General features: G+C 45.8%; 1 protein-coding gene across 10 annotated transcripts; it reads right to left on the reverse strand.

Moving 5' to 3' along the window:
* Positions 1-25,799, reverse strand: NEMP1 (nuclear envelope integral membrane protein 1). 10 transcript variants are annotated; one of them, XR_014788079.1, is made up of 11 exons: positions 25,248-25,390; positions 22,847-22,962; positions 19,686-19,905; positions 17,871-17,943; positions 16,527-16,620; positions 9,679-9,793; positions 8,534-8,759; positions 6,230-6,406; positions 5,107-5,369; positions 928-1,076; positions 1-216 (listed from the first exon to the last, which is right to left on the reverse strand). XR_014788079.1 is itself a non-coding variant. In XM_084836552.1 (9 exons), the coding sequence occupies exons 1-9, from the start codon at positions 25,761-25,763 to the stop codon at positions 5,150-5,152; spliced, it is 1,245 nt and encodes a 414-aa protein (XP_084692678.1). In that variant the 5' UTR covers positions 25,764-25,799; the 3' UTR covers positions 2,708-5,149. The 10 variants fall into 10 exon arrangements, 9 of the variants coding, with proteins under 9 accessions (XP_084692678.1, XP_084692682.1, XP_084692683.1 ...); XM_084836552.1 differs by lacking the exons at positions 1-216; positions 928-1,076; positions 25,248-25,390 and adding an exon at positions 25,757-25,799 and having other exon boundaries at positions 2,708-5,369; positions 6,230-6,403; XM_084836556.1 differs by lacking the exons at positions 1-216; positions 928-1,076; positions 25,248-25,390 and adding an exon at positions 25,757-25,799 and having other exon boundaries at positions 2,708-5,369; positions 6,198-6,406.

Below are 25,799 nucleotides of genomic sequence, written 5' to 3' on the forward strand. Positions count from 1 at the left end.
AGGGGTCATAACTGCATTTGTCCATTAGAACGATACTCACAACTTAATTTTCATTGGCAATTACTTCTGTTTCTAACCAGCTAGACTGTTTATTCACAACATACTCAAGACATCAATTTCTCAGTTTTACCTGTTTGCTATTAAATGGCCCATTAAGATTAGAGGCTACTGTCATCAATTAGAGTAGGGCTGAGACCAGTGTTCGACTGTGTGTATCTGCAAACAAAACCAGTTTTGAGAATAGCAAGCAAAGGGAAAGGCCTGCGTGCTGTAGCTGGCATTAAGAAGGAGCTCCAAGTGGATGGTGCTTTACATTCTAAGTGCCTGTCTGCCCTTCCATGCTCTGTGTAAATATACATAGCATTTGTGGTGTCTCCTGTGTGCTCATCCAGAAGGAAATTAAAAACCTGCAGTGCTTCCCCTAGAATAGGGACAGGCAACTTTTTGGGGTCTGTGGGCACATTTGGCAATTTGGGAAACCTCTCCTAGGCACCACCACAAAGTGGAGGCACTGCAGATGGAAGCACTGGCCTGTAGCCACCTGCTATCTAAATTTCCTCAAAATATCTCTGGGCCCACGTGTCGGCCAGAGGCATTCATGGGACAAGAAGATGGGAGCAGCTAGAGACCCTCCCTTTGCGTTGAAGTGATCCCAGCTGCGTAAGAATTTTTTTTAAAAATGAAGTGGGAAGGGTAGGGCACTCAGTGGGCACCAAGAAACATGTCCAAGGGGTACACGGGTGCCTGTGGGCACCACACTGCCTATTTCTGCCATAGAACATCACTGCTTAGGAGTAAAGAGGCATGTAATGTAGGACAACCTTCTGCCCAGGGTGGGTGGGGACACAGGGATAAAGAGCTCTGCTACTGTTGTCTTCTCTCCCATCCCCACTTTCTGAAGAAAAGGGCTCCTATAAATTAACTCACCGGTATGCTGTGGTAGAGAAAGGAGCCAAATGCAACAAATGAACATTTGGTTGCCTGTTCCTCTATTAAAACTGTATCTTGTGGTCTCAGAGCTGGATTATTCAGAAGCAGCTGGGCAGGGCTCTAAGTAATCAGCAACACTAGTCATACTGTGAAAGTAGAGAAATTGGTATGGGACACAAAGTTCAGCAGCTTTAGAAAAAAATAAAGCAAGTTTCCAGCCCTTAGGATTAAAAACTTATACGAGTAATGCCTGCTCAAGTCTGAAGCCTTGGGAGGCTAAGCAAGATTATTAGTGGTCAAGGAGATGGGGACTTCAAGGCCTTGCCCCTCCCTCTGATTAGAAACCATGTCTGGAAACCTTAGTTTGCAAGACTTGTATGTGTCAACATCAACATTTCTCAGCAAGGTGTCACCTTGATCCAACCCTCTCCCTTTTTTTAAAGCATACTTTATGCTTAGGCCTGAGCCAGTTGCAGCTAGGTAACAACAGCATATCCAGAATTTAGGCTCAATGATTCTGCAGTGTTAAGATCGCATGTATTGTTTGTTCCCCAGGAGCAGCTTCTGGCTCTATTTTTGCTTCAAATCTACAGTTCCTGAATTAAAAAGTCAGCCCGCAATAGCCTATCTATCTTAGTAAAGTGAAGCCTATCTCCAATGTTATTTTAACTCCATACCCCAAAACTACAGCTTAACTGGTGCCTTTAACTCCAATAATGTCTGTCAAGCAACAGAGTAGTTCTCCAAGGTCTTAGGAGGGGCCTTTCCCAGCTCAGCTACATTATTTCCTTTAGGTAGGGATTGCACCTGGGACCCTCTCTTTGCAAAGCATGCATTCTACCAATGTGAACTAGAGGCTCTTCCGAATCCCAGCCCTTTAGGTCTGGAATAAGAGCATGTCAGCTGCTTGCATATACTTCATCCAGATTGCTCCTTGCTGATAGAAGCAGACAACCATAGCTCTCAAAGAGTAGCTGCTGGTGGGCATATAGGGTAAAGAATGGCATCTGGGAGCTGTTTTGAACAGGGGTAGAGCTTCCCGGCATGGGCAGTGTGTGGCCCTCCAGATATTTTGGCCTGCAACTCCCATCATCCCTCACCATTAGCTATGCTCTCTAGGGCTGATGGGTGTTGTAGGCCAAAACATCTGGAGGGCTACAAGTTGCCCACTCCTGGTATATATACCTAGAGCTCATGTATAGATAGTTCAAGAAAGGCACTTATCAAGTATTGAGCTTCTTGCTCAGCTAGTAGGGACAGGGCAATAGGTCAAGATCACACCTCCAATTTAAAGCAGCACCCAGACATGATAGCCTTAGTAGTGCCCATTTTGTGTCTTGCCAAATGCAAGAGAGATTCACGAACAAGTTGTTCATTGCTTGACTTAGATGTCACAGATCGCCAAATATCACTTCACCTGCAATGCTTTTCAGTGAACGCAGTTAAAACTTCAAATGTACAAGTTATCAAAGGAAGTCTATACATAAACAGACTAGCCCTCTAAGCAACAGCAACAATGATTACATGGAAGAAAAGTCTTAGGACTTACACTGTTTAAGAAATCCATCTCCCAGTTCACTTGTTGATTACTATGCATAATGCAACAGGACAGTACAACAGGCAGAGAGCTACCCTTAACAACCAAAAGGCAATCATTTTGCGACCAACCCAAAGCAGAGGCTTTTCACAGGCAAAGAGAGATTTGTCCTAGGACCTGTATACTAACAGCATTAGTTTGTCTATTCCCCCACACAGCATCACACAAGGAAGCTTTATTTCCTATCAAAAAATGACTTTATTAAAAATCTCAGCCTTCACAACTCAAGTAAGGGAGCACTGAGACAGCATCTCAGTACGTTCTTTCTGAAAAATGCATTTTTTAATTTTTAATACTGACCTCAGAAAATAAAAATCAGAGAAACAAGAAACATTAAAAGTTATGTCTGTAGGTAGTTTGACCAATATTGGGAGATGTTTCCCTCACCCCCCCCCCCCCCCAAGAATCCTTCATGGCTTATATCCCACACTGAACAAGACACTTTGCATAGATCAAATAGGTTGACCCGCTTACAAATTGTGTTTTAGCCAACCATGGTCTGAGAACTCAGTGCTTCACATTGGTTTCAACATGTGGGAGAGACAACTGTGACATCTTGCACATACAGTTTTCGTAGAGTGGAACAAATCCCCTTGTTCTAAATTCTAAACAACCTGGTAAAATGCTAAGTCAGGTGGGTTCCTGTTTGATCAGATCTCTTTGATATGGGGAAGCAGCACCAGCCATTTACTCTCCACTCCTGAATTCTAATCTAAAAAAACACATCATACCACCTTCACGGCAGGGGCTGAGGATGCCATAAAGTTGGGATCCCCATGACATTTCCTCTCAGAATAACCAGAAAAGATGAGACAATGGCTACATTCCTCCCTATTTTGTTGTCTTGTGTTGTTCCAAGAGTAGGTAAAACACTAAGGCACAATTAGTCTGTCAAGTTCTGATGTGCCTGCATCTCTTATTTTGAGATTATTCATGGAAGGACTTCAGAGAGCGCCCACACCAGCCACTCTTGGAAGACCAAACTCCACCAATCACAGGAAAAACACATCCATTTTGAAAACGTGGACATTTGCTATATTTCTCTGTAAAGACCTCTAAATTTGAGAAGACACAAAAATGTGGCAGAGGGGATCTGTACCTAAGTAAACAGGAAGGCATCATGTATTTTAATTCTGGTTTTAGAACTATCCCTGATGTATAAGAGGTGTTGGAAGAATGTCGCAGGCTTAGTCAAAATAGTTCTAAGTTCTCTCTGCTAGCTTGTGCCAAACCCAGGCTGATAAAGGAATAAATCCCAGTGTAACCACTTTGAGCACAGAGTTTGAAAAGCTGGCAGATAGACTGAGGTGTGAAAATACAGGATCATACTACTAGAGCTGCAAACCTCACAATAACAAAAGAGGGAGAAAAGAAATGTTTGAAAGGAACAAGGTGTAAGTTAAATCCTATCATAGGACCAGTAATTTTTCATCAGTCTTTGCGGACACCAAACAGCACCTTTGGAGAGCTGCACACACAAACACCTGTTGCAAGAAGTTCCCTATTGCCACACCCTCATCCAGGTGCTATTGAAATCTCACATGGAAAACTGCAGCAACATGGATGATTGCTAGGGCAGAGATAGAGTGTCTGTGAAGTAAGTGTGCACCCTGGCAGGGTTGTTGTGGAACACAAAGCTTTGGGTATCCAAGAATGGTAGAAATAAAGCTGCAGGAAACCCGAGAGGTTTATGCAGGAGGCCTTCAAGCGGAAGCAAATCTCCTTCCCAAGGCGCACCATTAAAAATAATTTTATTCTTACTTATGGGATGGCAGAGATATCTCTGAGAGACCTAGATACTTGCCTGTTGCCAGAGATCTCATCACACTCCCTGAATAAGCATCAATCTCCATCTCCCAATGAGTTGGAGTCTGGGAGGCTACTAGCTAAAACACACACACAACTGAACTACAAACTAAAAAAAAAGCAGCACTGTCATTGCATCTTATTTGCAAGCAGACAAAACTCTGGTTCAGCTGAAACATGCCCAGTCTGGGTCAGCTACTGACCACCAAAAGAGTAAGGAATCAGGCCCGATAGCTTAAGCTAAGTGTTGCTCAACGAACAGCAAGTACAGGGGCAACGAGTGGACAAATAGCCACAGGCCATCTCGAACACCATGGGCAGCTTGGCCTCAGAGGGTAGCGTTACGTGATCCCAAGGAAAAATGCAAGTTAGGGTACTTACATCAAACTGAACTGGACATAAACACTGGCTTTTTCAAGCCCCTCCTCAGGAGCCCATTTTATCAAGGTAAAAGAATTCACCATGACTTGCAGACTGTCACAACCTCACCTCACTCACACTGCTTAGCCTTATTCACAACTTGCAGCCTTACGTTCTGGCCCTTTTGCAACCCACAAGATACTTAGCTCAGGACACTTGGCCTACCTCAAGTGCATTTCAGTTCACATTCAGTTAATTGGCTAGAATGGATGGTGGGGCTTTAATGGCCTGTAATACCCCACCCCTTCCCAGAGTCTGCCAAGCGAAAACTCCTAGTTAGGCAGATGTCCTACACAGTTGGCTTTGTATACATGTGCTCCATTATAACAAGTCAGCAAAACTGTAACTCTCACCCCAGGTCAGCAGGGGGCACCACTCAATCCATTTGCATGAATACTAGCCAGCTCTATCTTGGAAACTCAGGTGATTCTGGGGCCATGAGGTGTCCATGCAGTCCTCCTCATCAAAGCTGTAGTCTCTCTCCTCACCTTCCTCTTCATTCCCCTCTTCAAAGAGCTGATCCTCTAGAAAGGAACCGCCCAGCCCATATTCCTGCTCATGGACAGAGACCTCATTGGGGATGACATGTGAGGCACCTTCTACAAAGTCAGCAAATCTGGAGGAAAGACAAGAGAGCAGTGAGGGCATTGCAGCAACTAGCCAACCCCTGACCACTACTACTCATGTCATATGACGAAATTCTAAAACATTTGCCAATTAAGCAATTGTAAGATGAAGCTCAGATTGGTTATGTGGCTGAGTGAAAGCCCCAGTGTGTATAGCATACAGACAAAACTTATACGGGCCAGGACCACATTACCCAACAAAACACCCCTCCCAGAATGAACCTACCTCATACCCTATGATCAACATCCGAGGCCCTCCTCCAAGTGCTTCCCCTGAGGGAGGTTTAGAGGGCTGCAACAAGGGAGTGCCTTTTCATGGGTGGCCTCCCAATTGTGGAATGCTCTCCCCAGTGTGGGCTGCCAAGAGCCAGCACTGTCATCTTTTTGGCACCCTGTTAAGACTTCCTTCTACTCCCAGGACCGTTTAATGCACCAGTTGAATTGTTTATGGTTGTCACTGACGTTTTGATTGTTTTATGAGACGATTTTATTTTAATGGATAACAGTTCTGTTTTAAATGTTTTATGTTTTAATTCTATTGTAAGACACCTTGAGATTTTTTATTTATTGAGAAAGGCGTCTATGTAGAATACAGAAATATTATCATGTAAAAAAAATAAAATAAGGGGCATCGACGTGGTAGACTTTCTTGGCAGATAGAGCTGGCAGCGAAGTAACCCAGTTTCAGTCCTGAATGTCATTCTCCCTCCCCTATCTACTCCAGATCCCACCTCCCTCCAACAGCTGGGTTTGTAAGTTCCGTGTCCTTCTTAAGGCCCCTAGATTAGAAACAGATCCCATAACACAATGCAGCTCACCCCTCCCATTCGCTGATCTTCTTAGGCAGTACCTCTTTGGAGACTGGATGCGGGAGACTGCTTTCCATGCAGAGAACTCCGGGCTGCTGCAGTACTCCCGCAACTCCTCCAGGGCTCTGCGCGTTTCTACCTCCCCTTGTCTCTGGTACTCCTCCTCAGTTAGCAGGCGTGGGGGGCTGGGCTTTTTTGAGGCTGTCAACATCTTCCTGCTAGGATAGCAATGGCATTAGCGGCAGCTGCAATCTGAACACCAAGGTTTGGCTCCTTGCAACAACTCCTGAGCAGGTCAGGAGACAGTGTTCAGACACAGACTCCGTCCCAGCTGTATCTATATTCATGTTAAGCTCAAGGCCAAAGGGCACATCACTTCAGTTACAGGCCAAGACCGGGTCTTGTTGAGAGAAATTCTCTCCTGGCAGTCTTACTAGATTATCTTGAAGGTTCTTCCCAACTGACTCAGAGCATTTCTACACAAGGCTAAAATCCCACACCCTTACCAGGGCTTCTGCTTCCAGATTCCTAGCAGGATTAAGATAGTCTCTTTTTCATGTGGTTTCATCCGTTGTTTTTCTTTCTGGGCAAGTTCTATATGATTCATTATACAGCCACTGGATGGCACTGCAATATAGCATGGCTCCAGAATTTCACCAGAAAGTTATTGCACTTTGAAGTTGCTTATCCCATTTTCTCCATAGAGAATTAAGCTGCTATAATTGCCAGAAGGGATGGGAGGGGCCCTGGAGGTTGACAACGTCGTGTAAAGGGCCCACAAAAATCGTGAGTGACGAAATGCTCTCAGTCTCGCACTGTACAACTCCCTTAACTCACTCTGGTTCAGCACCTTTGACAGCAGAGTAGCATGTTTTATGATCAAGTGTATAAAAGTGTTTATAACTTCCTTACAGAAGACCCAAAGAGACCAGTTCCAGATGTTGGGCTTATGGGTATAAAGGAGATTTGGTTTTTAGCCCTAAGCTTTTATGCTTGGAAAAGTCTCAAGTCCCTTGTGTCTTCACTACTGTAAGAAAGAAATGCCCTACTTCAAAGGTGGTTTGTTAGATACCTTAAAGATATCTTTGGATAATGCTCTCTCAAATGCTGTGCCAAAGGGTTGTGTACAAATGTGACTACCCCACAGAAGAAGAGATTTAGATCAGGGCCCAGCCTTCCAAATAAAATGCCAGTCTTTAGAGACAGAACTATCTTGTAAATCCGTTGCAGGTGCCACCTAGTGGTATATTTTGAACTAACAGCTGAAATTGGTTAGATATCCATTTGCTCACATTCTCCACTCAACCTACACGGAGCAACCTAGGGGCTTAACCCGTAAGTGTTTAAGTGATGGGTAACTACTGCTCCCCTCTTAGACCCTGTTTCTTCCAGCAGCCATGCCACCTGACAGCATCTGAAGGACAAAGGAGATACTGAGGTCCACTCCCTTGCACTGGCTGGGACCAACAGCCATTTGGTTCCTCCTTTTCCAGAATTGTCTCCTCAGGAGCCACTCCAAGCAATTAGAAGAAAATTATGTCAATCGTCTATAACCTCATGAACTGATACCTGAATTTGCTCCTTTTCCTCTTTCCTCCCCGTTCCTTTCTCCCTTTGTATCTATTAGATTGTGACACTGTGGGCAATGACGATCCTGGGTTTTCCCCCCCATTTCTGTACAGTGCCTTTAAATTGGTAGATGCTTTATAAAACATTTTAACAACTACCACCCTACTCTGAGCAAGCATTCTCTACAAGAGTGTCCACACTCTGGTGTGAACGGACACAGAGGAAGCGAAGTTGTTATGTATGCTTGAATATCAGCCCCTAAATATAGTAAATTCAGCTTGTTTGCTCTTTTGATTTGTGCTGTATTGAGCAAGTCACCTATTGCTCTATTGGCATATGCAAAAGTAGGTATTTGCCTCCAGATGGTTTATAGATAGAGTAAAACCACCGACTTATATTGTGACGACCTAAGGCAGCCTTCCCCAGCCTGGTGCCCTCCAGATGTTTTGGACTTCCAACTTACGTCAGCCCCAACCAGCCCGACCACTGGTCAGGAATTCTGGGAGTTGTAATCCAAAACATCTGGAGGGTATCAGGTTGGGGAAGGCTGACCTAGGGTTATAAACAATCGAACTGAACTACAGACATAAGACAGGATGGAGCTATATAGCAAGTGACCTCTGGATAGGAAATCCATTACATTACTAAGAGCCATGTCAAAGGTCTCACTATATTTTGAGTACATGCATGTACACACACACCTCCTACTAATCTATTAACAGGGCTATTACTGGACTGTGCTAGGAGAAGAAATGCCCATGCTTCCCATCCGTCACCTGTAGATGGCATAGGCCCATATGACTGGGTACTCCAGGTTTTTAGTACAGATTGCAATTATGATCAAGGTGATGGCAATTTGTCGTATCTGGATGCCCAAGTACAGGAGCAGCAAGCCAAGGATCTGTAGACCCCAAGTGAGGAGATTGATGCTGCGTTCATTCTCCAGAGGGCCATATTTGTAGCATACAGCAAAGCTGACACAGCCTACGACGACCAGGTAGCCTGTAAGTGGGAGAAAAAAGGGAAGAAAGAGGCACTTCAAGGATTACTTTTACCTGGACTCCTCACCATCTCCATCGAGTGAGTGAATGAGCCACCCCAGGAAGTAAGATACTCTGAAAAAGCAGCCAGGAATAAGAAGCTGGTCTAGAACATATCAACCCTGCTCCAAACAGCAAGAGGATTAAAGCATGTTGTTAACCTCAGAATCTAGAAGGCAACAACAACTCAGGTCTTTTTACACAGCATACTTTAGGAAGATTCTGAACCAGAAATATTTTCCAAATAGACAGGATGGTGATCAAGAAGGATCGCATCACACTGCACTTTTTTCAGCAAAGGCATTAAAACAAGTGTTATTAGATGGATGTCTGCGGTGCTCACAATGCATGCTTCTTCTAACATAGGTTATTCAAGGACACCCCACCCCCCAACACACACACACATATGCCATCAAGGTCAAGCCCAAGATTGTGTTAGGTATGACTAGCAATGAGAATTGCACAACTGGCAGCTTAAATAGGTCATGTTTAAAACATGTGCAATATCCATTAGCAAAGCTAACGCCAATATTTCCTCAATAGTGCACAACCCCAGTGCCTCATACTACCAAGGAGTGGCAATCCAAATACCAGATTTTCTATCTGCTTCTGATTAAGTGACTTCAAATCCTACTTGTGCAGCATTTGCTGCGCATAGCGATTAAGATAACCAGGCAGCTTGATGAGCCTTAATAAGAACTCTGGACCCGCTTTACTCAAGCTAATTGGAAGATGAGGACAGATTTCAAAAGCTATTCACTTAATGACGTGTAGAGGCTTACGGAAGCAAACTGCCAGCAAGTAGGTTTGTTTAGAAATATGCAAAATGTTCTGAGGCTCTGAAGCTTTGGTCACTAGATCAGGGGAAGGCCAACACTCACCCAGCAGATATTCCCAGTACAATTTGCAGATCTCCCGCAGGTTTCTGAAGACCAGCTGTATAAGGTAAACAGAAAAAGACCAGCCTCCCACAAGCATGAGATAGATGGGACTTTTCTAGGGCACAGAAAGAACAAAATATATTATTATTAATTAAATAGATTTATATACCGCTGACTATATTTAAAAACATTTCTAAGCGGTTTACAAGAAAATTAAATAAATTAAAATACATTATGATAGATATTAAAATACACAGTTCCAATATACAGTAATTGCTAAAACATTTATATAAAACATTAATAAAAACATTAGAACTAATACAACACCATAATTAACAAACTGGGCACCACACTCGCTATCTTAGGAGGAAGCTATTTTGACATTCTTGAGTGAGCAGACAATTCAATTTGCCCTAAAACAGACACATAATGCTGCTAGGCTATTGCCATGTGTAGGCCCCGCACATTTCACTCATTGGCTAGGCTCTGTCTACCAGGGGTAGATCTACTCAACAGTAAGGCCAGATTCTTTTGGTGGAACTCCTGTTAGGAACTGATGTGACACACTCAGTTGGACATCTAAGGCCTGGTTCTCACAACAGCAAGTGAACTGGCAAACCTATGTGCAGACTGTACCACTTCAGACTACAGATAGGGGCACACATGACAGAACACTCCTGTGTTCTGTGAACCCTACCAAAACTAGCATGTCAAAGAGGGGGCTAAGCTAGAACCCTTCTGCCCAGCATCTAGTATACTTTGTGCAGTGATTTTTATTTTGAACCGAAGAGCATTAAATCAACTGAGCCCCACCTGCAGTCTGAAATGGTACAAACCAGAATGAGGGATGGGAGAGGACATGTGTGATGCCATGACCCTCTGCCCTAACCCCACTAAATTGTACCTTTGTACTGGGCCTAAATGCTTTCACCAGGAATACATGGACACTTTTCACAGCTCCACATGGATCTTTGAACTTGTAAATATGAATAATAACAACAAACAGCCATTTTCAACTAAAGTGGCTATTTCATTTAACTTATCAGATGGATAGACAAACAGCCCCCTGTTCTTGAGATTAAATTTGTACAAAGGTGGGGCATCATCATTTGCTGAATGCCACTTTTTTTTTTTTTGGTCGTAGGGAAACATACCATTTGAGAACTCTCCTCTTGCTGGCATGGCTTCTCCTACATTGCAAAATTGCATAACTAGGATTTCTAAGAGTCCACAACCACTAACATATCAACTTGAACGTGAAGGCTGGTGTGAGGCAATCATGCAAGAGAAGCAGATTAACACCACACAAACACACACACACCAAAAAATAAATAAATTAAACATCTCTGGTGAAAACTGCTTATGTCTTACCCTGCAATCACAGTAGTAACACATATTTGACATTATGATTTTCCAGATTCTAACAAAAGCATGCATGGAAGTTTCTCTAGGCTACCATATATTAGACAAAAAACCTGTGTTAGGAAGGATGCAATAAAGCTCCTAACCTCGTGGGGAAGGCAAATCATATCTCCCCGGCCACAACAAGAACATGTTCCTCCTTTCCCTAGTGACAATTTTCAGTGCTCCCCTCTCTAGGCTCAATTACTATTTTCAGAGTTTGCCATCAACTCTATGTTCCCAAGGGCACCACTATATAAGTCTCCTTCTTCTCCTCTTCCTGCCTATCTTTGGCTGACTGAGCTTCTTTGGAAGCAAACAGAATGAGTACTATGCCAGGCATGTTCCACCAGTGTCCCTTTCACCCACTCAAAGGAAAACAGCTTTCCCAAGGGCTGAAGAAAGCAGAACATAGAAAACATAAGAGTATATTCAGCCATTTCACTCCTTTCTAACTCAGAAATCCTTTGAGAACTCCAGGAGGGGATTAGGAAAGGAGCAATGTGGACAGCAGAGCTGCGTCAGAGACTGTTTCCTACAATGTAGACTGAGAAGGCAGCATGCTCTCCACATTCCCAAAATCAAGATGTAGATGGTCCGAATTGGGCACCTGAAATTAGAACTTAAACGCTGAAAAAAAAAAATTTCTTCACTGTGAATTGTTGTTCTCACAGCTCCACGGAGGGCATTCCTTCACTTTGGGATGGCACCTCCCTCTGGACTACGTAGACAGAGTCGATTTGTTGCTTCTGCAGGGGGAGGAGCCACCCTGCCCTCCCAGACCGGACTGGTAGAACAGAGGAGAAAAACCCAACCCTACAACTAAATGGAGAAATAGTAAACCTATGCCAATGGCTTAAAAATATGAACATGAGCAACTTGAAAACAAGTTTAAAAACAAACAAACAATGGCAAACATGCCGGGCAGCAATGGGAAACAGCCCAGGAATCCCTGCCTACCTCCCTACATGTGTGGTGGGAGCAGAAGTTGTAATCACCCAAAACTCTTCCTCCTTAACAGAGTAATACGCTAGGCCCCTAGCGGGGTGGGTGGAATGCCCTCTGTGGAGCTCTGAGAACAAAAATCCATGGTAAGGAAATTTCTGTTTTCTCCAGAGGCCCAAGGAGGGCATTCCTTCACTCTGGGTCATAACAGAGCAGTACAACAACAGGGCAGGTAAGGGACTAGAGTTCAATGCACCAGCAGCTTCTGCAACACTTTGCACCCCAAAGCAGCATCTGCTGAAGAAGCAGTGTCAATTCTGTAATGCTTAACAATTGTGTGAACTGATGCCCACGTGCCTGCCTTACATATGTCTAGGATGGGAAAATCTCCCTTAAAAACAGCAAATGCTGATGCCCGCCTCAGGAAAGGAGCCGTGATCCCCCCTCCCCGCTTCAGTGGGTCCTTCCCTAAAGTTTGATAGGCCAGCACAATGCATTCTTTCAACCATCTAGAAAATGGAGGATTTCGACACCTTAGCCCCCAAGGTCTTGGAGTCAAAGAAATGAACAATGAGCTAGAAACCCTGTGAGTAGTGGTCCTATCTAAACAGAAACTCTCCTTGCTGAAGTTATAGACACCAAAAAGACTGTTTTAAGAGAAAGCAACTTAAAAGAACACGTGGACATGGGTTCAAATGGATGACCCATCACTGCCATAAGAACCCAGTTCAGGTTCCAGGTAGGAAAGCTGATTAAGAAGATTAAGAAGAGCCGCTCCTTTTAAGAATCTTTTGAGATGCAGGTAAGAACGTTTATTTATTTTATTTACAATATTTGTATACCACTCCATATCCAAAACAGATTTCGAAGCGGTGAACATAAAAGATAAACAGTAAAAGCCTAAAAAGATTAAAACGCTATAATAAAATTATGCTTAAAAAAACAACAGAATGCCAATAGAATGACCATGGCTGGTCAATTAAGGAATGCCTCCTGGAATAATGCTGCAGGCAGGTTGGTAAGGGAGAAGGCGCTCTCTCAGGTCTCCTTGTCCCAAGTTGTTTAGGGCTTTGTACAATAGTACCAAAACCTTAAACCTGGCCCAGTAGTGAATGGGCAGCCAGTGCAGCTCCCTCAGCAAAGGAGGTGCACGCTGACAGGCTCTGACAACAGCCGGGCTGCTGCATTCTGTACTAGCTCCAGCTTCTGGAGCAGCCTTAAGGCAGCCCCACGTAGAACGCATTGCAATAATCCAGTCTTGAGGTTACTAGTGCCTGGACCACTGTGGCCAAGCGATCCCTGACCAGGAGAGGCCGTAGTTGGTGAACTAGCCAAAGCTGGTAAAAGGCACTCCGAGCTGCCATGGCCACTTGGGCCTCCAGAGACAGTGATGGATCTAGGAGTACCCCCGAACTACGGATCTGAGCCTATCTCCCAGACTCAGAAACCACTTACCCACAGGGCTTCTGTCTTCCCAGGATTCAGATTCAGTTTAATGGCCCTCATCCAGCCCATTACTGCATCTAGGCACTGATCCAGGACTTGCACAGCCTCTCCTGATTCAGATGTCACAGGGACATAAAGCTGTGTGTCATCAGCATACTGAGGGCACTTGGCTCCAAATCCCTTAATGACCACTCCCAGTAGCTTCATATAGCTGTTAAATAACACTGGGGACAAGATGGTACCCTGCAGAACCCCATAGCTCAATTGCCAAGGGGTCACGGAATGGTCACCCAATGTTACTCTCCGAAACTGGCCCCACAGGTAGGACCAAAACCACTGTAACACAGTGCCTCCAGTATCCATCCCAAGGAGTCAGTCCAGGAAAATACCACGGTCAATGGTATTGAAAAGTGATGAGAGATTGAGCAGAATTAACAGGGTTACACTCCCCCTGTCCCTCTCTCAATAAAGGTCATCTATCAGGGCAACCAAAGCTGATTCAGTCCTGTACCCAGGACGAAACCCAGATCGGGATGGGTCTAGATAATCAGTATCCTCCAACAGCGCCTGCAGTTGTTCTACCACTACCTTCTCCAGAACCTTCCCTAAGAAAGGGGTATTTGCAACTGGGTGGTAGTTGTCTAATACCACTGGGTCCAGAGTGGACCTCTTCAGGAGTGGTCACACTACTGCTTCCTTAAGGACAGCAGGGACCATCCCTTCCCATAGGGAAGCATTTACCACACCCTGGACCCACCCAGTCATACCCCCTCAGCTAGCTTTTAGTAGCCAGGAGGGGCAAGGATTGAGAGGGTATGTGGTAGACCCCAGAGTGGATGTCCGTCTGAGGAACTGGCTCTACTGCCTTGATGGTTAGATGTTCTATGGCTCTCAAGAATTTCTTGTGTTTTGTTGGGTTCTTTGCCCTGGGAGAAGGAATGAACTTGTCCCTGAGAAGAGAATTCCAGGGCATATCCCCGAGCTATGGTCTCCTAGATCCATCTGTCTCAGGTGGTAGTCATCCACACTGGGGCAAAATGCATCAGCTGAATAGGGGAAGACTGCTGGCATCAGAAAGACTGGTGTTGCTTCCCATCCTTAACGGTGGAGGAAGAATAGCAAGCCTGGATTGTGAACCAAGGTCTGCATCCCAGTGATGTAGCCAAATGTTCCTTCTGGCCAGGGAATTGGATGCCATGGCTCTAGCATTGAATTGTAGAGTACCTAGGGCCAAATCTGCAAGGAGCGCAGCTGGATATGAATTTTCTTGAGACCTTTAAAAGTTTTGGTGTGGACACTGCCCCTGCCATACCCTCTGCCCATAGATAAACTGCTCTGGAGAAAAGAAATTGGTAGCTGATGCCTAGAAGGCTGCAGCAGAAGATTCGAAATCCCTGTGGAACACTGTCTCTACACAGATCTTTAGGTCCCCTCTCCCCATCAGCGGGAATGGCCGCACAGGAGGTGAGTGCTGCAACTGGAGCGTCTACCATAGGAACCTTCAGCAAATCCATAGCTTTGCTCAGAAAGGAGTATAGTTCATTTGCCAGCTTATGGACTGACTTGGGTTCGGAGGGGTTAGCCCACTCTGCTTCCCAAGCCTCCTCGAAGGAATTGAGTAGGGGGACCATCATAGGCTTTGTAGAGGCCTGAAGGAAGGCAGATGTATCCCCTTTTTGCGCTGAGGTGCCTGTGGTCTCAGATGGCACATAATGTCCCCAGAAAGCTGGAGTCTCCTAGAGGCCTTGATCAGCAGTGCTAGGAACAGGTCTGGATTAAAGAGCCTGCTCTTTGAATTGGAAGGCTCGAGCTCCTCCTCAGCGAGCTGCCCTTCATCTTTGTCACGGTCTTCTGAGTCAGACTTGTCCCCAACAGAAGACAGTTTAAGCCTTTTCCTACTGCTTCCCCCGCCCCCCGAGCCCTTAAGTGGGCTTGTTGCCTTCTTGGGCCTGTTTCTCTTCCTTGCCTTGTTGACAAGAGCAGGAGGAGGAGGAGGGGGTAAGAGCTACCTGACCCCCTTGAGATGAATGCCAAAGGGGAGCCTTCATGGGATCTAGAGGGGGAGGAGGAACTGCAGTCGCATTTGCGGCTGTGGGAAGATCTCTGCATAGATATATGGTGCTTCTTTTTCTTTCCCTTCTTTTTACAGGGAGAAAGAGAAGCCAAGGAAGATCCCGCCCTGGGGCTATCTCTCCCCCTGGTTGGTAGGGCCTTTGAAAACTGCAGGGAAACCAGGATCTGGACCCAAGTTGCAGAGCCATGGACCCTTCCCCCGCAAAGTCTGGCATTGGGGATGGGCCTGCAACACTGACCTCTGAGTCCTGGTGCCGAGGAATGTGCTTTTCCCCTCTTGGCGCCAAACTCACACCCTGATCATCAGGCCCGTCTCCGCTGCTCGGCCTCCAAATGAGGCTTCTGAGTCCAATCTAGGACTGGGGTTTCTTTCCACCATGGTGGGAAGGGCTAGCAGAGCACCTGGGCTCAATGCTCTCTGCCTGCCCTATACAGAGGCAAGGGAGAGGAGTGGAGCACGGTTGGCCGTCCCCCTCGCCACCACAGCTGTTGCTTGTTCTGAAGCCTCAGTGAAAAGGCCTGGGAAAAGCAGCAGGACAGCAGCACTAGCATGTGCTCTGGCAGCTGGCTTCCAAGCTTAATGGAGACTGGAGGCTTGCGAGTCCACCCCTGGGGAAGCTATGCGAAGCTGGATCCTGCTAAGGAGAGGTGGGGAGGAACAACGAGCTGCCCGAGGAATAAAATCAAAACCGAAAGAAAGGAAAAACTAGGCCTAAAGTGACTAAGAAGCTGGGCTTTAAGAGCACCAGCTCAACTTGACCATATGGCTCGCTAGAAAGAGCCAGTTTGGGAGGGCAGGGTGGCTCCTGCCCTGAAGAAGTGACAAAATGACTGTCTACATGGTCCAGAGGGAAGTGCCATCCCAAAATGAAGGAATGCCCTCCATGGAGCTCTGGAGAGTAAGCCAGCTCGCAACTTGTAGCTCTCAGGATGTTTGTTGCTAAAGAGTTTAGTACAGCCAATAGAACAGTGTTTTCACTCACCTTGGGCACCATTCTGGACATTACATAGATGGCGATGAGCAGTGAACTTAGCATGCCAATGCTTATTCCAGCTGAATAGAAGAAAAGTGGGCTTCTGCAAAAACAACGGTTATCTCACTTGCTGCACAGGCATGACATCTAGGCTCACAAAGTTTGCCAGGAGAAGCAAATATTCAACACATACCATAAGAACAGGGAAAGGTGGCTGGAATACACAACTGCCAAGCAATGGTTCTAGGAGTCCAAAACTTTTGGCTTGTGGTTTATGGTTGCCACCATTCCTGCTATGCAGAGGTGGAAGTTGCAGCCAGGTGCAATGGACAGGACAGAGAAACTTGGCCAAAGCAGGAGGAAAGCAAGCTTAGAAGCAGGAAGGAAAAGCGAGCAGTGATTCAGGTCATGAGTCACGTCTCCACAGAGACTAAAAGCATATGCATGGTTTAGCCAGGCAAGGGGTGGCATTTCGTGGACCACAGCAACAGCATAGCCTTTCCTGGCTGGAATTCAGCTGAAAATAGAGAGCCCCAGCCTCGTTGCCAAGTGACCAGGAAGTGCTCCAATGAAGGCAAACAATATGTGGAAGTCTTGCAGGAGCAAGGGAGGAAGACAGCGTAGCGAGCAGGGACAACTTCACAACTCTCCCTTTCTCTCCCCCCCTCACTCAGGTAGCAGCAGCAAGATGATCTTCCAAAGTATTACCAAAGCCCAGTGGCAAGATATGGTCGTCACTGGTGACCTGGCAAGTGCTTTTGTGGACCCCTGTGGTTCTAAGAAAATTATCTTGCTAATCAAGAATGTAGGCAAGACAGGGGCAGGGGGGAGAAAGCTTGAGGTCACAACTCAATTTCCCAAAAAACAATTCTTTAGGGCCAGTTCAATTATCTTATTGCAGACATTCAAACGTGTCCCTACAAGGATAGGAAAATACAACATATAAGGTCTGACTTGCTAGCAACCTTGTGAAACACAGTATTCCAAAACAGAGTAAAAAATTACATTAGTGAAAGCAAGTCAGATCCATGTTGCCAGTTCATACATTGAACGTTCTTGGATACAAAGGCATAACACTTACATTAGCCCTTATTAAGGAAAAATCATGACTTCAAGATGGGAGAGAATATACCCATTGCCATTGCTTTAGCCAGGAAAGACCAATCTGTTAGGGCACACTCCTATGCAAGTCTAAACAGGAAGAAGTCCTACAACTCCCAGCATTCTCCAACATGCACAGGACTGCACCCTTAGAGCTGAGAAGATAACAGCTGCGGAGCATGTGGACAGGCACTAGCACTGTTCATTCAGTGAAGCCTGATGCCCATTTCCATCCCCCATTAGAATGCTCACCTGCTCATCAATTCAGCACAGAAAAATAGCAGAAGGCCCAGAAATGTAACCACGAAGAACTTGGGATCAAATGCTAGAACAAACAAAATAGTTCCTTATCAGTCAAGTGTCCCGAACCAACCTGTGAGCTCCTAGATCTTTTGGATTAGGTGACCTCTAATGGCTGTCAGAGAAAATGCCCAGGTAATGTTCAGGCAGAAGCAATATCATACAGACATTGTGCTGTCTGCTTTCTTTCTTTCTCTCCCTCTACATTTTAAAATATATTATACACACATCTCAGGGTGTAATCCAGAATGTCCTATACTCTTCATATCAATCTAGAATTAATTCAAAGAGCAGAGCAAAACGTTCCTCTGCAACAACATAAGTATACTAAGAACAGAACAACTGCATCTTGAATTGTTTGGAATAGCTGTGTAGCACAAAACCCTTGGAAGAAGGCAAATAGAGTTTTCCCTTAAAGTAGTAATTCTCATCATCCACATCCCTTCAATGCAAAAGCCATCTGGACTGAACAACTTTGACTGCCTACGGCCAATTAACACACTTCCCAGGGTAACACTCACCTGGCAGCACATCAGTTACTGAACAACACATGTGTGCAGATGCAGCCAGGATCCTATACAATATATACAGAATCAACCTGCTTCATTCACAAGTGATAGATAGCTGCACCCACATAGAGAAGGTAAAATGTGAATCAGCCATTAATTGCACTTCCACTATTCACAGGGAATGGCTAGAAAGACAGAACTTAGCAGATTCACAACTGGACAGGATCACCAATATCAGAAGAATACAACGTTGGACTTACCATAATACATTCGTTTTCTATCATGAAGGAGTATCTTTGAAGGAGTTGACCCTCCCACTTGTTCCAATAGCCAGAGCTTATGCAAATCAGATTCATATAGGGTTTTCTGCGAAGCACCCCAGCCCAGTTTCAAGACATATAGCATCAAAAAGACAGTGATAACTCGAATTTTACTCTACTCTCCCAGTTTATGCAGGGACTGTAAATACCTATGAAGAAGAGCAGGGTGTCTCCAGGGCCCAAGACACTAGCTGAAACCTCCTGAGAGTTAGAGACCACCCCCTACTCCCCACAGCAGCAAGACACCTCTGTCCAGGATGGGTATGATATCCTCAATCCACTGTAAAAAAGGAACTTATCATGGTTAAGCCCAACATTCTATTTTCCTACAGTGGAGGAGGAGGTTCAAAAACGGTACCCAATCCTGGGCTGGGCTCTCCTTGCATCTGTCTCCCAAATAGTTTATACCTGTTATTTTGCCATAACAGAACTCACATTTGCTCACCTAACCTGACATCTGGTGACATCAGGCATCAATGTCTGTTCCTAGTAGCCATCATACTTATTGCACCATATGTAGTAAAAAAGTTCTAGACTAGATCATTGCTCAGTTGCCCAGACACTGCTCTTATACTCCTGTCCTCACATCTCTGCTACATTTCTATACAACCAGAAGGTTGGACAGCTACAGTTCCTAGAATCAGGAAGTAACCAGGTTAGACAGCAATCTTATGGCCCCAAGACAACACCTGGGGGGCCATAGGATTTTCTGGATTCCTGGATCTGAGGCCGGAGACAGCGCTCCAATCTCAGACCCAGGAGTCAGAACTCACCGCCCCCTCTCACTCCGCTTTCAATGCTCGTACACCTCCAAGTTTGGAAGTTTATGCGTATTAAGGGCAGATCCAATAGGACTGCGCCCTTAACATGGTGCATTTAGCAATACTAGATAGCCATCCAACGTAACTTCCCCAGAAACCAAGGAAAACAAAACATACTACGAGCAACGATGATTGTGTAATTGGATTCTGGGTCAAGGAGGTCAACTTTCAAGCAGGTTTTATTACTGTAGATGCCTACAGTAATGTAGGTGTCATTGAGCTTCTCTCTGAAGAAGGAGCCAATATAGTTCCATATGTTGAACCCCTCCAGTTCTTTAAGCTTCTCTTCATTTTCAACTTGGGTGACCCGGATCATCTTGGTGCTTTTTACTCGGATCTGCAAGGGATGGAGTGGGGGGTGGGAGGTTTTATTTATTTATTTATTAAATTTATTAATCGCCCATCTGGCTGGTCACCCAGCCACTCTGGGCGATGTACAACAATAAAACAGTTTAAAACAATAAAATTATACATTAAAAACGTCATATTTCTAAAAATACCCTAACTCACCCCAAATGCCTGCCTGAACAACCACGTTTTTAATGCACGACGGAAGCTCATTAAAGAGGGGGCATGGCGGAGTTCCCTAGGGAGGGAGTTCCACAGAGGGGGGGGGCCACCACAGAGAAGGCCCTCTCCCTCATCCTCACCAGTCTAACTGTCCTGGCTGATGGGATAGAGAGAAGGCCATCTTGTTAAGTAGCCTGTCTGGCGTTGCTGGAGGCGCTCCTTCAGATAGGCTGGGACAGAACCATATAGGGTTTTAAAGACCAAAAGCAACACCTTGAATTTGGCCCGGAAAACAACTGGTAACCAGTGCAACTCCTTCAGCACTGGAGTGATGTGATCTCGCCGGTGGTTGCCTTTAATCAGGCAAGCCGCCGCGTTCTGTACCAGCTGCAGCTTCTGAACCGTCTTCAAGGGTAACCCCACGTAGAGCGCATTAAAGTAGTCTAGATGAGAGGAGACCAGGGCATGTACTACCGATGGGAGCAGATGGTCGGGAAGGTAGGGGCACAGCCGCCGTATCAGATGGGGTTGGTACAGCGCTGTCCAGCTCACAGCTGACATCTAAACCTCCATGGACAGCTGGGAGTCTAAAATGACCCCCAGGCTGTGGACCTGGTCTTTCAAGGGCAGCCATACCCCATTCAACACCAGGTCAACATCCCTCAAGCTCCTCTTGTCTCCCACCAAAAGTACCTCGGTCTTGTCAGGGTTCAGCTTATTTCTCCCCATCCAGCCACTCACCGTCTCCAGATATTTGGACAGGGATTCTATAGCCAACCTTGGTGAAGATTTGAATGAGAGGTAGAGCTGCGTGTCATCCACATATTGATGACACCGCACCCCACACCTCCTGATGATAGCCCCCAGCGGCTTCACATAGACGTTAAATAGCATCGGGGAGAGGATGGAACCCTGTGACACCCCACAAGTGAGTGGCCACAAGTCCAAAACCTCCTCTCCCAGTGCTACCCTCTGGTACCTGCCGGAGAGGAAGGACCGGAACCACTGCAATACGGTGTCTCCAATGCCCAACCCCTCCAGGCGGTCCAGGAGGATACCGTGGTCAATGGTATCAAAAGCCGCTGAGGTCGAGGAGAACAAGGAAGGAGCATTCACCCCCATCCAGGTTCCAACATTTAATGAAGAAGAGTCAAAATGTCAAGGTTCAAAGGGTATTTGAGTCACCTAACACAAAACTTGGATACAGTTATGGAGCACACTTTAAAAGATAAATGACAGTCAGGTTCAGAGGAAAGCACTGAAGATAAAGGGGATTTCAGAAAGAGCACCAACAAATGCAGTCTGAGAAAGTTAGGCACACTTAGGGAGCAATCCTATCGGGATAGGCGGCTGCCTCCAAACTTGGGGGTGCCCGCCTATCCAATGCAGAGTGGGTGGAACACAGAGGGGATCTTCTCCTCTGTGCTCCAGCCACCCTGCATTCGCAGCTAGATGGCTGACTTCAGCTGTCTAGCCATGGGACCTTGGGGCAGGGTGGAGGGGAGGCCTGACGACGCATAGGGAGAGTCATACTGGCACTTCTGCACTTCCCGCCCCTGGGAACACCCCCTTTTGCCCGGCTCCACACTGCTCTTATGAGTGCGGAGCCCAGGGACGATCCACACCACCTACAAGGAGGCAGTGGAGGGAGCGGAGAGGAAGTTTTCCAAGAACCGACCTCAGAGCGCGGGCTCTGAGGTCGGTTCCCCAAAACTGGACAATCCTATGGCAGTCTAGACGCTGTCTAGCGGCCACAGGATTGCGCCCTTCATCTTTAAAAAGGATGAAAATTAGGGTAGGGGAGAGAGAAAAGATAGGCAGGCACACAGCTATGGGAGGCTAAGCACAATTTGCATGCCAGCAAGTGCTATTCTCAGTTGTTCTAGTGTTGTGGGCACTTACCTGATGATACCTGTGACATATTTTCTCCCTAGCTGCTCCTATTTCTCTTTTTTAGAGGCTGCATATTCAACCCTCTCCCACAGCTTTTTCTTTTAAAGGCAGTTACCCAGGAAGCAAGCAAGATAGACTATGTCATGTTCCATTACTCGAGAATATTGCTTGATTTAGATATTGCTAGCAATGTATTAAGAGGAAAGGGTGTTACACATCAGGGAAGGCACAGATATCTGCCAACAACTACTGCAGTTAAGAAAATCATGAGCAGCATAGGGATAAGCTGGATTCCTGTACATCACGCTACAGCATAACCAGGGCTACAGGAGATGGTCTTGTCTTTGACTGCCACTGATCTCTCCCCCATGCCAGGGCAGTGAAAATCCATCTTGCCTCTGGCACACACACCACCGGTCTGCCCCCACAGATCACAGAACATGTTTTGGGATCAAAGCATTTCCTAAATTTGCCTGTGCAATGCAGAACAGCTTAAATTTGATGAAAGAGAATGAGAAGGTATGGGGGGAAAACTGTGACTACATGCGAGACTGGCCTGTGAAGTACTTCACCAGCATGCATTGCTCAAAGTCTGACCTAGGAGAAACTCACTGCATGACCACCTCTTACTTTGTATTTACCACCCCCTTACCTTGCATCTCCCACACACTCCCAACTAGAAGGAATGCTGGGAAACAGAAGACAATTGAGCTTTTATGAAAGCTGTATGTAGCAGCTACATACAGCAGATCTGTAGCAGAGATCTACAGAGTCTAGGATTAGTTCTCTTTAATTTTGTGCATCAGGTGTACAGACAAGAAGTTCAGCTGAGGTTCATATCAGCTGCCAGAAACAGAGAGGACTCCAATTCTTACCTGAATTTTGGTCCATATATCATGCCATTTTGGGATCACCTTGTTTGTGTAGCAAAACTGCTTAGATAAATTCGCTTCAAGCATTTGATTATCTTTAAGTGAAACCACCTCTCCATCTTCAGGGAGCAAACAAAGAAAAAGGACTACATTAGACATATTGGCAAATTCTTCACCTGAGATTAAACTTGCTCCCTGCAGACTGAGAGAACTAGACTGATTTGTACAAAATGAGGATCAGGATTAGCATGCTCAGCAAGAGAACATAAGAAGGTGAAGAGAAGGATCCAATTGTTTAAAGGGATCTCAACCAAGTCATTGATGATCTTAAGATCTGCTGTGTCAGAAAACAACTCATGAAGATACTTGCCAATAATTGCTGTGGCCCATCACAAACTGTGACATGCCTCAAAGTATCAGTTTTGCCTAGTAATCAACTTGGATGCATGCTATGAGAACTCTAGATACAGCCCATACAGACAACCAAACTAGCCTACAGTGATCTTTCTCACCCTGGGATGTCTTGGTCATCTGTACTGTTCTGCCAAGTGGAGAGAATTTTACACACACACACGTTCACCTCTCTTTCCTGCAAAATCTATTTTTCCCATGAAGCTTTTGGCAGCAACCCTAACAAAGCCTAAGGACATGTAACTGAACCAATCACATTCTCCTCTCCTGTTCATCCCTCTCTCCACTCCCTTTCCCTTCCTCAGTTCCCATGGGTTAAATTTTAGGTTGTAAGTTCTTCAGAGTTTATTCTCTTACCTATCCACTCTGTAAAGTGCCATATATACTGATGGCACTAAATAAATAAATTATAAAATTGACATCTCTGTGGGCTACTGATTGTATGACACAAGGGTTAGTATATGCCTTTCAACACTTAAGAAAGTTGGGCTGAGATTTAAATTTTAAAAAAAGGATTGTGACCAAGAAAAACAAAGGGCTAGATGTAATCTGATACTGCCAAGTTCAATGGAGCAAATTCTTGAGTAAGCATGCAAGGATTAAATCGTGAAACCTAGAGAAAAATCAGTTATTTTCAGCCATCTGCCACCATCAACAAGCATGACACTTCATAGTAACATAAGCAAAAGAAGGTTCCTGCCCCAAAAGAGGTAAGGCTGGTGGCTACCAGGAAAAAGGCATTTTCTGATGTGGCACCCTGCTTGTGGAGTGAACTCCCTAGAGAGGTTCACCTGGCGCCTACGTTCTATTCTTTCCAGTCAGATGAAGACCTTTTTTATTTTCCCAGGCATTTTTAGAATTTTAACATTCCAGTTTTTTAGCTCTGCTGTCTTAAATCTGCTATTGCATTTTAAATACCTGCACTGCTGCTACGTTTTACTTTGGTTGTATTTTTATTCTATAGTTTTAATCTATTATATTTTATATTGTATTTTCTGTTGTATTTTTGTGGTTTTAATTTTGTGAACCGCCCAGAGAGCTTCAGCTATTGGGCAGTATAAAAATGAAATAAGTACATACATACATAAGGAGCCTACAATCTAAATTCCAGCATGGGCATATATGTGCAGGATGAGGACTAAGGCATTATTTTCAATTGTTTAAAACCATAATCTGCACCAATTTCCTGAGCACTCAGGAAGTGACAGTACTGGGAGTAAACTCTATTGAACTCAGTGGGACTTCTTCCCAAGTAATCAGGCATAGAATGGTGCTGTGTCAGAAATCTGATGAATGTTAACTTTTACCAGAGATTTCCATCTGGGCCTGTACAAATCTCAGAAAACGCAAACACTTAGCAGTAACTGCCTCTTTCCATAATTTACAGCTAAATGACATTTACCATGCCCAAGATATAAATGTAAAGAACGAGGATCACAACACCTTTCCCTGATATCTCCTGCAGGACCCTTCTATGGCTTTTGGACTTGCCGGTAACTGCTGTAAACCTGGTGAATGTGTTCGTCTCCCACACCATAAGGATTCTTGTTAAGATACATACAAATATGAGCGTGCAAAGATAATTTTTAAAAAGTCCTACAACTCCCTGCATGCCCCGGCCAGCATGGCTGGCTGGGGCAGGCTGGGAGTTGCAGGACTTTTTTCTGTCTAAACGTGCATAAGATTGCGCCTTAATTATGAAAACTTTGGGAAGCATCAAAGTAAAGGCACCCCTGTCGAAGTCCAGGCGGCCTCACCCCTCGAATCGCCTTCCGACCCCCACCTGGCTATGGCAAGATCGAGAGAAACTTCCCTTCGCGTGGGGGAAGTTTTGACAGAAAAGGGGAAAGGGGGGCGTAGCGCGCCGAAATCAGCAGAGGAAGCTGCATCGCCGCCTGCTAAAGCCCGCACATGGAGCCACTGTGCCAGAGGGAGGAGCAGCGGCTGCTTGAGAGGCTGGCGACTTCTGGGACCCCGTTAGCCCTGCCCTTACCCGAGCCGCACAACTGCGCCAAGAGACTCACGGCCCCGAGCAGGAGGAGACAGTGTTGACACCACCCCGAGGCCGTTTTCGATCCTCCCGCCATAGCAGCCCCTCCACTCCTTCATCCGCCGCCCATCATAAAACAGCGCTTCGAGCGCTGCTCCTCCCACAGCCTATGGGAGAGCCGAACCCGCCGCGATGCGCCCGCCCTTTTGCACGAGCGATAGGCACACTAACCAATCGCAAGCCGGTCGAGGGAACGGGGCGGAAGGTCCGCTCTCAGAAACCGTCGTGCCAACGGTCGCGTTGAGTGATGTATCAGTAGCCTATCAGAGGGCTGGGCGTCGCGGTAATGGCCTCTGTGAGGCAATGCCTGTCAGCGAACTGACAGTATTAATTCAGGAATAGGTAACCGGGCGCCCTCCAGATTTTCGGACTACAACTCCCACCATCCCCAACCATTGGGCGTGCTAGCTGGGACCGAGGAGGGTTGCAATCCCGAACACCGGCTTGCCTACCTCTCATTTAGAAGTTCTCCAGTAAAGAAGGAGGCCCGCCCCT

This window comes from Heloderma suspectum, chromosome 2, assembly GCF_057233095.1.
Source record: "Heloderma suspectum isolate Gila_16-S chromosome 2, 16-S_ref, whole genome shotgun sequence".
Lineage (NCBI taxonomy): Eukaryota > Metazoa > Chordata > Lepidosauria > Squamata > Helodermatidae > Heloderma > Heloderma suspectum.